Raw genomic sequence first — 18,170 nt, 5'->3', positions numbered from 1 at the left:
TAGTATACGTATTAATATAGAAAGTGATCAAATATATTCATATGGTAATTTTGCAGACAAAATCATTTTATAGCCCCTTCAAAATGTCAAATATCATAGGCAAACACTCAGCAAGCATATGCCTGTAATCATGATTTGAAGACCCTTGATTTGCAGAATATAAGTTTATAAAGTCGGAAGTGATGGTAGGGTGGGGTCAGCATCCAGGTGGAATAATGCTAACAAGCCTAATAAAGCCTAACAAGTTTGCAGCACCAGCCCCCCTTCCCCCCATCATCCGGGTTTCCCGGCCGCCTCCTTCAGGTGCAGTTCGGCCTCCGTGGCCTTAGATGTCGCTGTGACTTCGCGGGTGTCTGAGTCTGCGTCTCTGTGGTTATCAAGTGGGGGCAGGGAAGGCCTGTGGCGGGATGATGGCTGATGAGGAAGAGGCTGGGCACCTCTTGCAGAAACTGCAGGTGAGGCCACAGGTTAGATTTCATGGGTGGGCTGAGGAGGCGGCCCCTGCGAAGTCCGTAGCTCGGCGGCGTCGGTGGTGCGGTTACTGGAACAACTCGGAGGGCGGTGAGGGCGGGACCCAGGGCCAGCACGGGCGCGGCGCGGGCGGCGGTCGGTGCCGCCTACTGGGGGCGCAGCGTGGGCGGGGCCGGGGCCGCTGTCGGGGCCCGGTGCCGCTGTCTGGGGCCGAGGTCGGGGTTGCGGGTGCCGCTGTTGGGGGCCCGGTGTCCCAGTGCGGCTGTCGGCGGGGGTTACACTCAGATCCAGCCTCTTGTGGAAGGGGATTGGTTGTGCCAAACTCCATTCCTGAGCGTTCTCACGAAGCATCCCCCTCCCACTCGATTTCTCCAGAACATTCTCCCCTCCCCCCCCGTGTGTGTGTGTGTGTGTGTGTGTGTGTGTGTGTGTGTGTGTCCGTGTGTCCGTGTCCGACCTGCTCTGTGACCACGCTCTCATCCCCGTCGGTTTCCCTCATGTCTTCGGTCGGTTTCCCTCATGTCTTCGGCATTCAGATGAGCAACCATTGCAATAATGGCCTGAGCTTGGTTGCTTCCCTTTCAAGTGAATAGTTTCCGGTTTTTTGAATACCATTTTTTTTTTTTTTGGCCAGTCCTGGGCCTTGGACTCAGGGCCTGAGCACTGTCCCTGGCTTCTTCCCGCTCAAGGCTAGCACTCTGCCACTTGAGCCACAGCGCCGCTTCCGTTTTCTGTGTATGTGGTGCTGGGGAATCGAACCTAGGGCCTCGTGTATCCGAGGCAGGCACTCTTGCCACTAGGCTATATCCCCAGCCCTTGAATACCATTTTGAATAGCATATTGCAGTTTGGGGACACACGAAGAGGGGTGCAGAAACGGCCTACCACACCACGGTGCCCTTGTCGCTGAGTGTTGTACCTGGTAGGGAGGAACTACCTAGTTGATGGGCTCTTCTCTCCCCCCTTCCCCCTCCCCTGCGACCTGGGGCTTGAACTAGGGGCAAGGGGGCTGTCCTTGGCTTCTTTTTGCTCAAGGCTAGCACTCTACCACTTGAGCCACAGCACTACTTCTGGCTTTTTCTATATATGTGTTGCTGAGGAATCGAACCCAGGGCTTCATGTATACAAGGCGAGCACTTTACCACTACACCATATTCCCATCTCCATGGGTGCTTTTTTTTTTTTTTTTTTTTTTTTTTTAATTTTGGCCAGTCCTGGGGCTTGGACTCAGGGCCTGAGCACTGTCCCTGGATTCTTTTTGCTCAAGGCTAGCACTCTGCCACTTGAGCCACAGTGCCACTTCTGGCCGTTTTCTATACACGTGGTGCTGGGGAATCGAACCCAGGGCTTCATGTATGTGAGGCAAGCACTCTTGCCACTAGGCCATATTCCCAGCCCTGCATGGGTGCTTTTTAAAAAACAACAAAACTTTGAGTTCTGCTAAACCACTAAAACCAGCACCTTTGAAGTCTGTGTCCGAGAAGTAATACACACATGACAATTTAAAAAGTGCTTTGCAAAAGGTGCTCTTCTGTTTTCTTTATTTAGGGTAGGATTTTAAGTTAAGCACAGGTATATTTGCTAGAGTCAGGGGTGACATGCTGATCAGTATATTTAATAAAAGCCTACCATGGTCAGGTGCCAGTGGTTCATGCTTGTAATCCTAGCTACTCAGGGGCTGAGATCTGAGGATCATAGTTGAAGGCAGCCCAGGAAGAAAAGTCTGTGAGACTCTTATCGCCATCTGTACACCCAAAAGCCGGAAATAACGATATAGCTCAAATGGTAGAGCACCAGCCTCGAGCAAAAATCCTAATGAAGAGCATAAGCGTCTGGCTTATTTCACCTAATATGAGTTTTTCCAAGTCTTTCCACTTCCTTACAAATGGGGTAATGTCATTCTTTCTGATGGAAGCATAGAATTCTATTGTGTATATCTGCCACATTTTATTGATCCATTCATGCCGTTGTCACTGTTTTTTATTTTGTTACCCTTTGTTTATCTGATTTGAGGATGGGAAGGGGAATCACCGAAATGGTGAAACAAATGACAAAGGATGAACAATGCAATAGTAATACAAGACACTATGCTGGAACTTTACAACTTGGGGAGGGGAGGGAAGTTGGTGGGACGGGAAAGTGAGAGAAATTGAGGGAGGGAATAACACTGTTTGAAAAGAATTGTGCTCATTACCTCTCTCTACCTCCAATTTTTTTTAAAAGAGTCTATCATGACAACCCCCATTCTGTGGCTCAGATGTATCTCTAAACTAAATAAAAGACCATTTCATCATGGAGCTTTTATTCTAGTGGGAGAGAGAGAGAGAGTGATGAAGCCATACATATCGTTTCAAAGGATGTTATTGTGAAGAGGGCGATTTAACAGTAGGAGCAGGAAAAAAAATTTCTTGGGTTTGTGTTTTAGAGAATCTCTCTGAGAAGTTGATATTTGAGCTGAGAGGTGAATGATGATGATGAGAAGGCAGAAGTCTAGGAGCCAGTGTCCAGGAGGAGGCAAAGCATGCCAAAATGCCTCAAGCTGAGATTGAACTTGATGTGTCTGAGATGTTGAATGATGGCCATGTGGTTGAGTGCTGTAGGAGGAAGGGTGGTAAGAAGTGAAGTTTGTGGTAGAGTGGTTTGTGGGAGGCCACGGTGAGGACTTGGATTTTATTCTCTCTGCAATTGGGAAACTACTTTGTCATTTCATGTACAATTTTATCAGGGCACTTGGATTACAATGAGGAGTATGGGGTAGAGTAGGAACTACACAACCCAGTATGGTGCTACCACAATGGTTTAGATAAGTAATGAAGTTGAGCTGGTGCAGGATGGTCATAGTGGATAAAGACAGGTAGATAGATTTAGGCTGTTCTGTTGAGATGGTTGATACAACTTGATGGGGTTAGGCCGTCTGTTTCAGGAAAAAATAGTGAAAAAGCTTTGCCTGTGTATTTTAGGAAAACTCAAAACACTTGAAAGAGGAAAGAGAACATAGGCATAAAAAAAAATGTAAGAGAGCCAAAAAAAAAAAAAGACTTAACAAAACACCATTGCCAATTTTAAGTTGGTCTATTTGTGGTGGAAAGCACTGAATTCAGAAGGCTTGTGCATTTTCAGATATGAAAAATCTGAGACAAGTTTATTTTTGTTACAAGTCCATTTTTCTTTTGTGATAGTAGGATTTGAATGCAGGACCCTGCACTTGCTAGGCAGACACTCCACCATTTGAGACCACCCTCCAGCCCAGGAAATCCATTTTTTGGGTCTCATTTTTTTTGTGTCTATGGTGGAAATCAGACCTAGAGCTTCTTGCATGTCCTGCCACTGAGTTTAGGAAGTCCAATTTTAGGGGTAAATTTCAAAATTTTATTCTTTCTGGCACTAGAAACAGATAATGATCTTGTTTACTTGGATTGTCTCCAGCTGTGAAGTGTTACCCTTCTTCTAATGGTGGTATGTAAAATGCTTAGTCAGATTGTAAGTCTTGTTGGAGCTGGGAAAAAAGCATTGTTACCATGCAAAGACTGGTGTGGAAGACAACTTGGGGCCATGAGAGTAGTCCTGGGACATTGGCTGCTTTCCTCTGTGGCATTTTGATAGACCTTCCCACCTACTTATAGTGCCATTCCTAGGTGAGATAAGAGAACCAATATTTCTAGGCAAACAGCTAGTATGTCTAGTGAGTGCCAAGTTTTCCAGTCAGATGCTCTTCACTTAATGATACCACTCTTCTGCTTTCTAGGAACTGGTAGATCAGCTCTATTCATTTCGAGATTGCTATTTTGAGACACACAGTCTTGAGGATGCTGGGCGGAAGCATGAGGATATTCGGGAAGAGATGGAGAAGACTGTGCAGCAGATGGAGCAAATACTGGGTATGTAGCCCTCTGCCCTTCATTGAGACATGATAGATTCTCTATTTGACATCTTGTTTGTTTGTGCTTGCTCTAGGGCTCCTATGCAGAATAATACTCTTACTTCCTGAGCTCCTTTTCCTAAAGCTTGGTTGTAGCAATGATATGAAATAAAAGAATATACGTGTTGCCTCAAGTCTTATAATTTTTTTTTTTTTTTTGGTGCCTGTCGTAGGTCTTGAACCTTATAGCCTAGGTGCTGTTCCTGAGCATGTGTACCTTAATGCTAGTGCTCTACTACTAGAACCACAGCTGCATTCCTAGCTTTTTGAGTGATTAATTGGAGATAAGGGTCTCAGACTTTCCTGCCTTGGATGGTGATCCTTAGATATTATGTTCTTGGATAGCTAGTATTACAAGTGTGTCACCAGTGCCTGGATTTTTTTTTTTTTTTTTTTTTTTTGCCAGTCCTGGGGCTTGGACTCAGGGCCTGAGCACTGTCCCTGGATTCTTTTTGCTCAAGCCTAGCACTCTGCCACTTGAGCCACAGCGCCCCTTCTGGCCATTTTCTGTATATGTGGTGCTGGGGAATTGAACCCAGGGCCTCATGTATACGAGGCAAGCACTCTTGCCACTAGGCCATATCCCCAGCCCGAGTGCCTGGATTTTTAAAAGGGATTTTTCTGCGATGTAAGTGTGCGCGCGTGCATGTGCTGGTCTTGTGGTTTGAACTCCGGGTGTGGGCACTGACCCTCAACTTTTGTGCTCAAGTCTAGCATTCTACCACTTGAGCCACAGCTCTGATTCTGGCTTTTTTTTTTTTTTTTTTTTGTAGATTAGAGATAAGTCTCATGGTTTTTTTTTACCCAGGTTGGTTTGAACTGCCATCCTCAGATCTTAGCATCCTGTGTAGCTGGGATTACAAGTGGGAGCCATTAGTGCCCGGCTGTGGCTCTAACTTTTTTTTTTTCCAGTCCTGGGGCTTGAACTCAAGGCCTGAGCACTATCCCTGGCTTCTTTTTGCTCAAGGCTAACACCACCTGTGGCTTTTTCTAAAGTACATGTGGTGCTGAGGAATCGAACCCAGGGCTTCATGCATCCTAGGGCAAGCACTCTACCACTAGACCACAGTCCCAGCCCCTATGCCTCTAACTTTTTTACTTCTAAGTCATCTTATGTATTGACATTGGCTATGGATATTCTTTTTTCTTTAATTTCTAAATTTATTTATTCATTTATTTTACTTTTGCCAGTCCTGGGACTTGAACTCAGGGTCTGGGCTCTGTCCCTAAGCCTCTCTGTGCTGAAGACTAGCACTCTTACCACTTGAGCCACAGAGCCACTTCCAGTCTTTTCTGTTTATGTGGTACTTAGGAACCAAACCCAGGGCTTCATGCATGCTAGGCAAACACTCTACCACTAAGCCACATTCCCAGCCTGGATATCCAAATTATTACCTTGTGCATTTAATCTTATCTCCTTTCCTGCCTTTTATTTATTTTTGCGTGCTTGAAGTAAGGGCCTCAAGCTCTTGCTTGGCATTTTCCACTTCTGGCTTTTTGCTGGGTTTTGGAGGTAAGAGTCTCACAGATTCATCTGCTTAGGTTGGTTTTGAACCTCAATCCTCAGATCTCAGCTTCCTGAGAAACTGGGAACGTAGGTGAGAGCCACTAGTGCTTGGCTTGCCTGCCTTTAAGTGAGGTTGACTAGCTGAAGTCTAACTTCCTAACAAATAATTGTCTCCATTTAAAAAAAAGTATTTATTTTTGGTCTGACTGTTACGCCCAAGTTGCGAGAAGACCCCCAAGAAGACCACCGAGAGCCAGACGTTCCGAAATGCAAAAGCAAGGCTTTATTCAGGCGAGCTGCAACTCGGGCCTCGTCCTACCCACCGACACAGTGGAGGTTAGGAGGAAGCCCTGAGCTGAGATTTCACAGAGCTTTTAAAGGCAAAAAACCAAGTTACAGCAATCAGGTGTTCAAGCAAGATTAGGATACGGTACAAATCTGATTGGATCAGGCCTTGAGGTATTCTGTGGTGGTTAGAGTTAAGCATTCCCAGGCGGTTAGAGTTAAGCATGGAGTTTCCTGACCAGCTGGGCCCTAATAAGCTTGTCCTGCTAGCCGGGATAGTTGGTGGCCTGGGTTACTCATAGTTTAAAACAGACAACAAAATGGGGGCTGCCTGAAAATGGGTTTACTTTACCTCTTCATTCCCCCCTTCTGATAGGTAACTCGAGAACCAATCATGGTTCTCTTATTAGTTTGATTCTGACTGAGAATCGGTAGGGACAGGTTGGTATTGTGCCCGCAATACCATAAATTGTCGGTGGCCCTTTACTCAGTTGGTAGCGGGTGTGGCTCAGGAGGAGGTCCAGTCTACTTGTTATAGGGCTCTGAGGGGGATAAAAGCTCATAACAAATGCGAATGCAAGTTAGGAATAACATGTAGATGACATCACACAAGTCCCTTAGCCCTGCAGATGCAGGTACAGATAAACATAGTTTTACACCGAAGTCCCAATTCTGACCCTATTTATATTATAGCCAATTTGATTACATACCAACTTTACCTATATGCTCTAATTTTAAGACATACTGATACCATTTGTTAGGAACATACTCAAACTTTCTAGGAATTTTCTTTCTCACTTTTAACATGCCAAAACCTTTTAATCTAAAGGAAACATTTTTGTTTCCCCAATTCTCTTTCTAAAGTCTTTCCTTATACAGTTTTATAATCTGTGTCTTATAAAATTTAACATATCCCCATTCACACCATCTTCTACTTCCTCACACCATCAGTGACTTACTGCAACATTCTGTGAGAATTTACTTTTTAAATCCCTTTCTTATCCAGAGGAAACCGTTTCTCTATCCCTTTCTCCAAGGCTTTCTATACTAACTTTCCTCTTTACATTTCCTGGGGCTTCTTTGCTGCTAGAGTTTTAAACTGTCTACATTTTCTTTTCCTCTGGTTTGTAGAATCCGGTTTATCTCAACTACATCAAGGCAATTTACTGTGACTCCACCCACAGGCTGTTGGGGAAAACAAAGGTGGGGCAAGGGTTAGTCCGATAGGACTGCTGCTCCTAAGAAGCCAGACCAGAGCCAACTATTATGAGTTACTATTTTAGGGTGGATTTCTCCAGTTTCCAGTGCCTCTAAGTGCCTAAGGTTGGCCAGTGGCATCTGTAAGATCCACCCCCAGCAGGTTAAATCTCTGTCCAGTTACCTTGGTACCTGGCACACCTGATGGCAGTTACCTCCCTCTCTTCTCTGAGGTCACACCCTAATCCATCTGGACACATTTTAATGCTCTTGGACACAGCTCCCACCCCAAGCATTGCCTGGAAGTGACTCTCCAGCCTGTCATACATGCTTTGAATTTAGCAGCAGGCCAGTCTGCTTGAAAATTTCTTACAATATCCAACTTTCTTAATAGCGCTAGTTAACTCCAGTCAACTCAAGAATGTCCCCCCCAAATTTAAGTTTTATCAGGTCCAAAGCACTTTCCAGCAGAAATCAGCTGCATGTGATAAGAGTTCCATCTGAAGATGTAGATTCTTCCAGATGACTGTTAGACTGTCCTTGATCCTCACTCAAATGGAATGGGCAGGGGCCATGGTGGTGTCAAGCAGCAGTGGCTCCCAGTGGTTCCAGTAGAATGTCATACCTTCTGCTGGGTTACCTGCAACTTTCTCCATAGACTAGTTAGAGAAGCTTAACCTAAGTTAACCTAAAGCCTAACTTTAGTCAAATTTCCTAGTATTTTCCTGATTCCTTCTTAAGCACACTAGTAGGCTGGCAATAACTGAAAGTCAAGACAGCTTTAGGCTATCAATGGCCCTTGGGTCATTTTGCCAGGGCAATAAGTTTAAATCAGATATTTCCAATAAGGCTAGGATTTTTTTTTAAAGCCAATATAGAAGGCTTGTCCTGTAACCATTTCTCACAAGTGCAGTCTCTGTATACTGTTACCTTTGTTTTCCATGCCTCTAGTTTATCCTGTCTCATCTTCCGAAAAAGAACTCTGGTCCCTTGGTCCTAAAGGGGGGGCTGATGGGTGAAGATCATCTATCTTCTATAACTTCTTCAGGCTGACTCAGGGACGTTGACCTTACCTAGCCAGCAACCTATAACCTTAGTCTACTTTACCCCAAGGGGCTGCAGGATCAGATGTCCATTAGGAGCTTTACTTCGAACTGGAAATTACATTCAACATTTAACTTTCAACTATACAGACTTCTTTTTGGGCTACAGCAGTGTAGCCTTTTAACATTCTAGTTTGTAAAAGCTTTTTCCTGATTGGCTGGGGAACTGATCTCTGATGACCTAAAAAAAATTACCTTTTCAGGCCTTTAACAGATCTCAATAAGGACACAATCTCAGCTCTACAAGCTTTCTTTCCTGAACAGATGTATCAGCTTAAAATTCTCACTGCCAGTCAGGGCTTTGAGTAGATGCGCGGGGGGTTGAGATTTTAAACTATCCTCTCATTTGACAAACTTCCCCTTACTAACCACTATCACAGATGACTGGCAAGTTCCTGCCCAGTAGACAGACATGGGCATTAGAAAGGCATGCTTATGAACTATTCTTCTAGGACTTCCCGGCTTTGATTAACTTTTGAAAGGCCAAACAGGAGTGACTCTAGGATCTGACACCATCTCTGCCATCCAAGCAGTGGCTTACTGCCTCTGGATGCTCCATCACTTTTGTCCCAGGAGGAGTGACTTTTCACTGGACTTGGATTCAGGGCCTGAGTGCTGTCCCTCAGCTCTCCAGCTCAAGACTAGCACTCTACCACTTTGAGCCTCAAAGTGACTCACGACTCTTTTCCCAGCACTTCTGCTGACCAACTAGAGATGAAGACTCTCACAGGGACCTTTCTCTGCCTGGGCTGACTTCGAACTGCAGATTTCAGATCAGTGAGTCTTACAAGAGGCCAATTTACTCCAATTAAAGCAACAAGGCGGTCCACACAGAAGTAGTTTTTAAGCATGCTCTTACCTGGAACTTATTAAGGGCCAACGTTAGATCTTGACAAACTTATAGGAATCACCTGTCCTCTGTGGGCCTGCTGGAAACTGTTACAAAAAACCTACAAAGAAACTGGAATGGCAATTAAACATTTTGGTAGCCATAATTCTCTTTTTCTCACTTTGCAATAATCATTTAGGACAATTTTACTTCCAAATTTCTTATAAATGTATTCTTGATTTCCAAAGCCTTTTTACTAACCTCTGCTTTAACACTAACACTTTAGCTTTTATCTGCATTGGAAAAACTCTGAAGCTTTCAGGCATTCTGAAACCAGGTGCCACCCTTTGCCTCCGGGCTGCTTGTTTTAAAAGAGCCTCTTTTTTTTTCCTTCAGTCCCAGTTACTGCATGGCATGAAGACCTTTGAACTCAAATGACAATTTTTCCTTAATGCAAGAATTACAATTACAGAGTTAGAAATACTTATCCATTCAGCTTTTCAATAAATTAGTGAGAAACATTAGCCCATTTTGCCATTTCTTCCTACATACATAGAGTTAATAAGAGTTTACTCCTATCCCCATTAGTTTAATATATGTCCTTTACAATACAAATTACAAAAATAGCACAGGAATCGGATCACATTGTTGTGCCAAGTCGCAAGACCACCCCCAAGAAGACCACCGAGATTCAGACACTCCGAAATGCAAAAGCAAGGCAAGGTTTTATTTAACGAGCTGCCAACTCGGGCCTCGTCCTACCCACCGACACAGTGGAGGTTAGGAGGAAGCCCCGAGCTGCGATTACACAGGGCTTATAAAGGCAAAGAACAAGGTTACAACAATCAGGTGTTCAAGCAAGCAAGATTAGGACACAGGTGCAAATCTGATTGGCTCTAAAATGGGGTTCATGTGATCAAAGTCTGGCACCTCATTTTCCCCCTTTTTCTTTTTGGTACCTTGGGAGCCAATCATGGCTCCATTCTGTCCATTTCAATGGCTTGCATGTCTAGGGGATGATATAGAGATAAGGCATGGGCCAATAGGGCCCAAAGTAGTAACCAAAGCCTGCCCTCAGCTTCCCAAAAACAACTGCTGGGGAACTGATCTCTGATGACCTAAAAAAATGCCTACATTACCTTTGCAGGTCTTTAACAGATAAGGACACAATCTCAGGTCTACAAGCTTTCTTTCCTAAACAGATGTATCAGCTTAAAATTCTTACTGCCAGTCAGAGCTTTGAGTAAATGCGGGGGGGGGGGGGGGTGAGATTTTAATCTATCCTCTCATTTGACAAACTTCCCCTTACTAACCACTATCACAGATGACTAGCAAGTTCCTGCCCAGTAGACAGACATGGGCATTGGAAAGGCATGCTTATGAACTGTTCTTCTAGGACTTCCCGGCTTTGATTAACTTTTGAAAGGCCAAATAGGAGTGACTCTAGGATCTGACACCATCTCTGCCATCCAAACAGTGGCTTACTGCCTCTGGATGCTCCATCACTTTTGTCCCAGGAGGAGTGACTTCCCACTGGACTTGGACTCAAGGCCTGAGCGCTGTCCCTCAGCTCTCCAGCTCAAGGCTAGCACCCTACCACTTTGAGCTCCACACAACTCTGTTCTCAGCACTCTGCTGGCTGATTAGAGACAAGTCTCTCACAGGGACCTTTCTTTGCCCGGGCTGGCTTTGAACCGCAGATTCAGATCAATGAGTCTTATAAGGGGCCACTTTACTCCAATTATAAGCAACAAGGTGGTCCACACAGAAGTAGTTTTTAAGCATGCTCTCTTACCTGGAACTTATTAAGGGTCAATATTAGATCTTGACAAACTTGTAGGAATCACCTGTGCTTCCCTGTGGGCCTGCTGGAAACTGTTACAAAAAACCTACAAAGAAACTGGAATGGCAATTAAACATTTTGGTAGCCATAATTCTCCTTTTCTCACTTTGCAATAATTATTTACTTACTGCTGCAACACGCACATTTTAAGACAAAACCTTTAATATATGATTTTAGCATTCTCCAGCTTCATTTTCCAGAGCTTGATAGCCTTAGTAAAACATTTTTAGCATACCAAATAATTTTCTGCTTAAGAAGGCTAGGTGGGGGTCCCCCAGAGTTCTTTCTGTGGACACTCACACTCTGATTGTGAACCATCGCCTGTACATCTTTCCAATGAGCTATGCAGGTTTGACACAAAAGAGACTGTTAGACTTACAAACAACACAGAGATGACAGCGCAGCATGGTGAGGTCACTCCCTGCCACCTGTGTGTGGCTTGGGCTGGCCCTACGTCCACCCTGTCGGCGGCTGCAGGTCAGGACTTGGACTTGGGGCTGATGCGTCCGTGTCCTGGGCTGTCGGCGCCGGCGAGTTGACTGGGCAAGACCCTCCGGAGCGGAGGGCACAGCTGAAACATTTTCCTCAGAGTCCTCCTCTTGTAGAGTTAACTGGGGTGGGGAGTATGGAGCAGGAAACATTTCCTCCTCCGTGCTTCCTCCCTGGAGGACAGGTGGGTACAATTTCTTTTCTTCCTTCTTGGTTTCTCTCTTGTCTGGATGGCCCGAACGGGGGGTGTAGATTAGGTGTTGCAAAGTCCTGATCTTACCTATGTCAAAGTTCCCTCAATTAGCTCCCTCAAAGGTGGGTCATTTTGACTTGCACAGGGTGATCCACTTTTCCTTCTTAAGGGCCACACCTTGGTTCTGAGCTATCTCCTTAACCTCCCTCCAGTGAGCTAGGATCAAGTCCAGGGGAGTGGAAGGAACATTCCCCATCATCCGTTTGTCATTCAGGCACAGTGCAAGAAAGAAACACACAAAAATAATCACAGGCACAAAGACCAGACAACACTTACAGACAGACTTAGGGAGCCGCGGCTTACAGGTTTGACTGTGTCTCTCCTGCCCCTGTGAGGAGGCAGACCACACAATCTCACTGTGCCTCTCCTGCCCCTGTGAGGGGGCAGACTACATAGTCTCATTGTGTCTCTCCTGCCCCTGTGAGGGGACAGACCACACAGTCTTGAGGCTCTCTCTCTCCCGTTCCTGTGTAGGAGCGGACCAGACAACCTCAAATATAGAGTGGACTAGACGGACACCCATTAGAAGGGCCTCTCGGTCCAGTCCTTCAGGTTCAAGCGGCTGGCCTAAACAGAAAACAAAACTACAAATCACACAGACACAGACTCACAGAATGAACGGCCCTATTTTCTTACCTTCGGAGTCTGGGGTCTCGGGGTCTCTGGGGCTATCCCGGACGAGCCCCCAAATGTTGTGCCAAGTCGCAAGACCACCCCCAAGAAGACCACCGAGATTCAGACACTCCGAAATGCAAAAGCAAGGCAAGACTTTATTTAACGAGCTGCCAACTCGGGCCTCGTCCTACCCACCGACACAGCGGAGGTTAGGAGGAAGCCCCGAGCTGCGATTACACAGGGCTTATAAAGGCAAAGAACAAGGTTACAACAATCAGGTGTTCAAGCAAGCAAGATTAGGACACAGGTGCAAATCTGATTGGCTCTAAAATGGGGTTCATGTGATCAAAGTCTGGCACCTCAACATCAGATAAATAAACTTTAAAAAACTTTTCCAATTCTTAGTACCTCTCAAGGGGCAGTTTTAGAAATTCCAGTCAAATCATTTTTACCACAAGGTTTCCAATGTTCACCTGAAAACAGACAAAGCCCTCTACTGGCTCCATCCTGACTCCATAGGGCTTCATGAATTCACGCCAGCTTGCCCTTTGTTAAATCAAGTCTTAATTAAGATACCCACTTTTTGGGCTGGGGATATGGCCTAGTGGCTAGAGTGCTTGCCTCCTAAGATACCCACTTTTTTTTTTTTTGACTGGTAATTAAAGAACCCTGAGATTTTTTAACTCTAGCTCCTGTTGTTTTTAAAAAACAATGCACTAATTTTAAAACATTTGGTAATGCCTGAACTTGATGACCATTTGAATTTAAACTTAAACTCACTCAATTTTACATCATACTAACAGTCTTGAACATGTTCACACTCACACATGCACACACACACACTAACATATTCAAAAGATCTTAAAGCATGCAAAATAAGCATCGGCCGTACATTTTCCAATGGCAAGAGGTATTTTTGTCAATCTTACTCCTGCAACACCCAAATTTTAAGACAAAACTTTTCTTTTTTTTTTGGCCAGTCCTGTGGCTTGGATTCAGGGCCTGAGCACTGTCCCCGGCTTCCTTTTTGCTCAAGGCTAGCACTCTGCCACTTGAGCCACAGCGCCACTTCTGGCTGTTTTCTAGATATGTGGTGCTGGAGAATTGAACCCAGGGCTTCATGTATACGAGGCGAGCTCTCTTGGCACTAGGCCATATTCCCAGCCCCAAGACAAAACTTTTAACAAATGATTTTAGCATTCTCCAGCCTCATTTTCCAGGGCTTGATAGTCTTAGTAAAACAGTTTTAGTCTTAGTAAAACATTTTAGCACACCAAATAACTTTCTGCTTCAGAAGGCTAGGTGGGGGTCCCCCAGAGTTCTTTTTGTGGACACTCACACTCTGTGAACCGGTGCCTGTACATCTTTCCAATGAGCTACGCAGGTTTGACACAAAAGAGACTGTTAGACTTACAAACAACACAGAGATGACAGCGCAGCATGGTGAGGTCACTCCCTGCCACCTGTGTGTGGCTTGGGCTGGCCCTACGTCCACCCTGTCGGCGGCTGCAGGTCAGGACTTGGACTTGGGGCTGATGCATCCGTGTCCTGGGCTGTCGGCGCCGGCGAGTTGACTGGGCAAGACCCTCCGGAGCGGAGGGCACAGCTGAAACATTTTCCTCAGAGTCCTCCTCTTGTAGAGTTAACTGGGGTGGGGAGTATGGAGCAGGAAACATTTCCTCCTCCATGCTTCCTCCAGGACAGGTGGGTACAATTTCTTTTCTTCCTTCTTGGTTTCTCTCTTGTCTAGATGGCCCGAACGAGGGGTGTAGATTAGGCGTTGCAAAGTCCTGATCTTACCTATGTCAAAGCTCCCCTTGGGTGACCAATTAGCTCCCTCAAAGGTGGGCCATTCTGACTTGCACAGGGAGATCCACGTTTCCTTCTTAAGGGCCACGTGGGCCTTGGTTCTGAGCTATCTCCTTAACCTCCTTCCAGTGGGCTAGGGTCAAGTCTAGGGGGCTAGATGGAGGTCCCCAAGATAGAATATTACCCATAGCTCTGATCAGATGTTCAGTCCAAAAGGCTACAAAAAAACAAAACAATTAATACAAAAGGAGGAAAACACACAGGCCTGAGAAAAAGAAAAGCTACAAGTTGGAGATCTCCCAAGTTGGCCCACAACCTCCTGCAAGGGTGCAGAAGGAGTGGACCCAAGTTCAAGGCAGGGTTCCAGGGGTCCCACTTTAAGGTTGGAGAGTCTGGGGCGTTCTCCAGTCCCCCCAAGATTGCCGTGTAAGCGTGTCCGCTTCGACAACCCCTTCAAGAAATACGAGTCGGAATGGCTGTCCTCAAAAAGGAAGCAAAGCAGACAAACAGACAAATGACAGGACAAGACAAATGAACAGCGCTGTTTTCTTACCTTCGGAGTATGTGGTCTCGGGGGTCTCTGGGTCCATCCTGGACGAGCCCCCAACTGTTACGCCCAAATCGCGAGAAGACCCCCAAGAAGACCACCGAGAGCCAGACGTTCCGAAATGCAAAAGCAAGGCTTTATTCAGGTGAGCTGCAACTTGGGCCTCATCCTACCCACCGACGCAGCGGAGGTTTGGAGGAAGCCCTGAGCTGAGATTTCACAGAGCTTATAAAGGCAAAAAACCAAGTTACAGCAATCAGATGTTCAAGCAAGATTAGGATACGGGTACAAATCTGATTGGATCAGGGCTCAAGGTATTCTGTGGTGGTTAGAGTTAAGCATTCCCAGGTTGTTAGAGTTAAGCAGGGAGTTTCCTGACCAGCTGGGCCCTAATAAGCTTGTCCTGCTAGCCGGGATAATTGGTGGCCTGGGTTACTCATAGTTTAGACAGACAACAAAATGGGGGCTGCCTGAAAATGGGGTTTACTTTACCTCTTCACTGACCACCAATTTATGACCCTCTTATTTCTGTACTTGGTGTGCTGGGATTACAAGTGTGCACCAGGAAACCTAGTTTATCTTTGTTCCCCTATCCTCAACTCATGTTTGAGTAATTTGATTTCAATCCTTGTGAGAGTGGATTACCCATTCTTCCATTCTTCCATGCCTGTGCCACACATTTCTGCATATATATATATATATATATATATATATATATATATATGCACATATATATGTTCTAGTTTGGATTTTTTTAAAAAATGCTTGAACTCAGAGCCTTTTACTTGTGCTTTTTGTTGTTGTTTTTGAAAGCTAGTGCTCTACCACTTGAGTCATACCTTTACTTCCTGCTTTTTGGTGGTTAATTGGAGATAAGAGTTTCATGGACTTTTCTGCTTGAGCTGGCTTTGGACTTCAGATTTCATCTTCCTGAGTACCTAGGATTACTTGCTTTGGAGGGTCTTGTCTTGATTTCTTGTCAACACTTCCCTAAGTGTATGCCATATGCTTTTCATTGTTATTTTAGTTTTCCTTTTTATATGTTTTGCCTTTACCAGGTTGTTAGCCTTCTCATGTAGCAATTTTATATATATATATATATATATATATATATACATACATACATATATATATATATATATATATATTTTTTTTTTTTGCCAGTCCTGGGCCTTGGACTCAGGGCCTGAACACTGTCCCTGGCTTCTTTTTGCTCAAGGCTAGCACTCTATGACTTTAGTCACAGTGCCACCTCCGGCCTTTTCTGTTCATGTGGTACTGAAGAATCAAACCTAGGGCTTCATGTATGCAAGGCAAGCACTCTGCCACTAAGCCACATTCCCAGCCCCAGCAATAGTATTTCTGTTACCCAATTACCTAACATTCTCATTGCAGTAGTAGGCTTTTAGTAAATGATTTGTTGCTGAGATTTTTCTTATGTCCATCCTTACAGCTGGCATGTACCTTTTCTTGAAGGGAAGTGCATTCTGGGTTTAAAATTTTTGCTTTATATTTTTCTCTTCCTCCTAGGTTCTGTCCGGGGCAAAGCACAGGCTCTAATGCTAACAGGAAAGGCATTGAATGTGATTCATGATTATAGTCCTAAGGCTGAAGAGCTTCTGTCAAAGGCTGTGAAGCTGGAACCTGCCCTGGTGGAAGCCTGGAACCAGCTGGGTGAGGTGTACTGGAAGAAAGGGGATGTTACCGCAGCCCACACTTGCTTCTCTGGAGCCCTCACCCATGTGAGCCATGCACTATCCCCATAGACCAGCCCAGTGGGAAAGGATTCCTTTGGTTCTATGAACTTCTTTAGGATAAGAATGATAGATCAAAACAGAATCTGAAATTGGAGAAGAAAATCAGAAGGGAGACAGGGCAGAGAGCAAACCTTGATGAGGAAACAAGATACAGGGGATCTAGAAAGGAAAACGAAGATGGGACAAGTTTGGGGTAGATGCAAAGTGAGGCAAATTTAGGAGCCAAACTGGTCCTTGTAGATGGGCATCAAAGCCGCAAATTACAGCAAGAATTATGATGAAAAATGAGAGGAATATGGAGGTCAGACTGATTTGGAAGGCATAGGTAGAATTAGGAAGGCTGAATTTTGTTTTTTCTACTTACAGTGTAAGAATAAAGTCTCCCTGCAGAACCTGTCAATGGTGCTTCGCCAACTACAGCCTGGATCTTTAGATGAACACTCTCGCCATGTCATGGACAGTGTTCGGCAGGCCAAGCTGGCTGTCCAGATGGATGTCCTTGATGGTCGATCCTGGTGTGAGTGCTCCCCAAAGCACAACAAATTTCCCTAAGAAGTTTCTAGAGTAGTGGCTCTGTCATGGCTACGTATCAGAATTTTCTGGAGCCTATCTATCCAGTCTGATTCGAAGGGCATCTTTGTGTAAAAGAAGAGCAAAAGGTATTTTAATGATCCTCTATTGAAGCTCCTAGAACTGTTGATTCAAGAGAAGACACTTTGGTTTTCACTTAAGTGAGCAGGGGTTTCAGTAAAGTCAAATCAAATATAGCTTTCAGGGTAGTCCTGCCAGTCCTGGGGTTTGAACTTGGGGCATGGTGCTGTTGCTGAGCTTTTTTTGCTCAAGGCTAGTGCTCTACCACTTGAGCCACAGCACCACTCCCTGTTTTCTGGTGGTTAATTGGAGATGAGTCTCAAGGACTTTTCCTGCCTGGGCTGGCTTTGAACTGCAATCCTAAGTAGCTAGGACTATAAAAGTGAGCTACTGATGCCTGCTTCTTCTTTTTAAATTTGTGAGATAGGATCATACTGGCTTTGAACAAGTCCTCCCACATTATGGGATTACAGTGTGTATAAATCATTCTATCCTATTTACACTTCCAGCATGAGGAAGGTGGAGACTGGAGGTTTGTGAGCTTGGGTTATGATAGGGCTTCAATGTGGGGTCTTTCAAATAGACTTACAAAGGTTGTAAAAGTAGGTCATATCTTGGGCTTGGGCTCTGAGATGACCTACCACTATTTCTCTTCCAGATATTCTGGGGAATGCATACCTTTCTCTCTATTTTAATACTGGCCAGAGCCCTAAGATCTCCCAGCAAGCTCTCAGTGCCTATGCCCAAGCAGTAAGTATTTTGGATCACCCAGGTGCAAAAAAATAGCGATAGCAACAAAAGCAAGCACATGGTTTAGTCTTCCTTTTGGTCCTTTAGCAAGCAGCAGGGGCCATGAATTTAGTGTCCCATAGGTATATTTTTTGCAAAGCTGCATCTGCAGGGATGATTTTGTTCTTTTTAGAACTTGAGCTATAATAACTATTTGTTTCCTATAA

The 18,170-nt window shown here is 44.9% G+C and overlaps 1 protein-coding gene and 1 long non-coding RNA gene across 3 annotated transcripts in view; one reads left to right on the top strand and one right to left on the bottom strand.

Annotated features, from left to right (window-relative positions):
• Window positions 1-381: 381 nt before the first annotated feature.
• Window positions 382-18,170, top strand: part of Ttc5 (tetratricopeptide repeat domain 5) — a 28,592-nt gene continuing 10,803 nt past the window's right edge. The window contains exons 1-6 of one of the 2 annotated variants that reach the window (XM_048355695.1): window positions 385-455; window positions 2,896-3,081; window positions 4,216-4,348; window positions 16,397-16,608; window positions 16,990-17,140; window positions 17,873-17,964. In XM_048355695.1, coding sequence (XP_048211652.1) covers window positions 3,043-3,081; window positions 4,216-4,348; window positions 16,397-16,608; window positions 16,990-17,140; window positions 17,873-17,964 — 627 coding nt within the window. In that variant the 5' untranslated portion in view covers window positions 385-455; window positions 2,896-3,042. Of the gene's footprint in view, window positions 456-2,895; window positions 3,082-4,215; window positions 4,349-16,396; window positions 16,609-16,989; window positions 17,141-17,872; window positions 17,965-18,170 lie in introns of both variants that reach the window. The other variant, XM_048355693.1, reaches the window with a different exon arrangement.
• On the bottom strand, window positions 5,968-15,474 carry LOC125358513. Its single transcript, XR_007212322.1, has 3 exons — window positions 15,371-15,474; window positions 8,447-8,451; window positions 5,968-6,098 (listed from the first exon to the last, which is right to left on the bottom strand). It is a non-coding gene; the product is annotated as an uncharacterized LOC125358513 (long non-coding RNA).

This window comes from Perognathus longimembris, chromosome 10 (genome assembly GCF_023159225.1).
Source record: "Perognathus longimembris pacificus isolate PPM17 chromosome 10, ASM2315922v1, whole genome shotgun sequence".
NCBI classification, from domain to species: Eukaryota; Metazoa; Chordata; class Mammalia; order Rodentia; family Heteromyidae; genus Perognathus; species Perognathus longimembris.
Note: the sequence above shows the minus strand (reverse complement) of the source record. Positions and strands in the feature narration are given on the sequence as shown.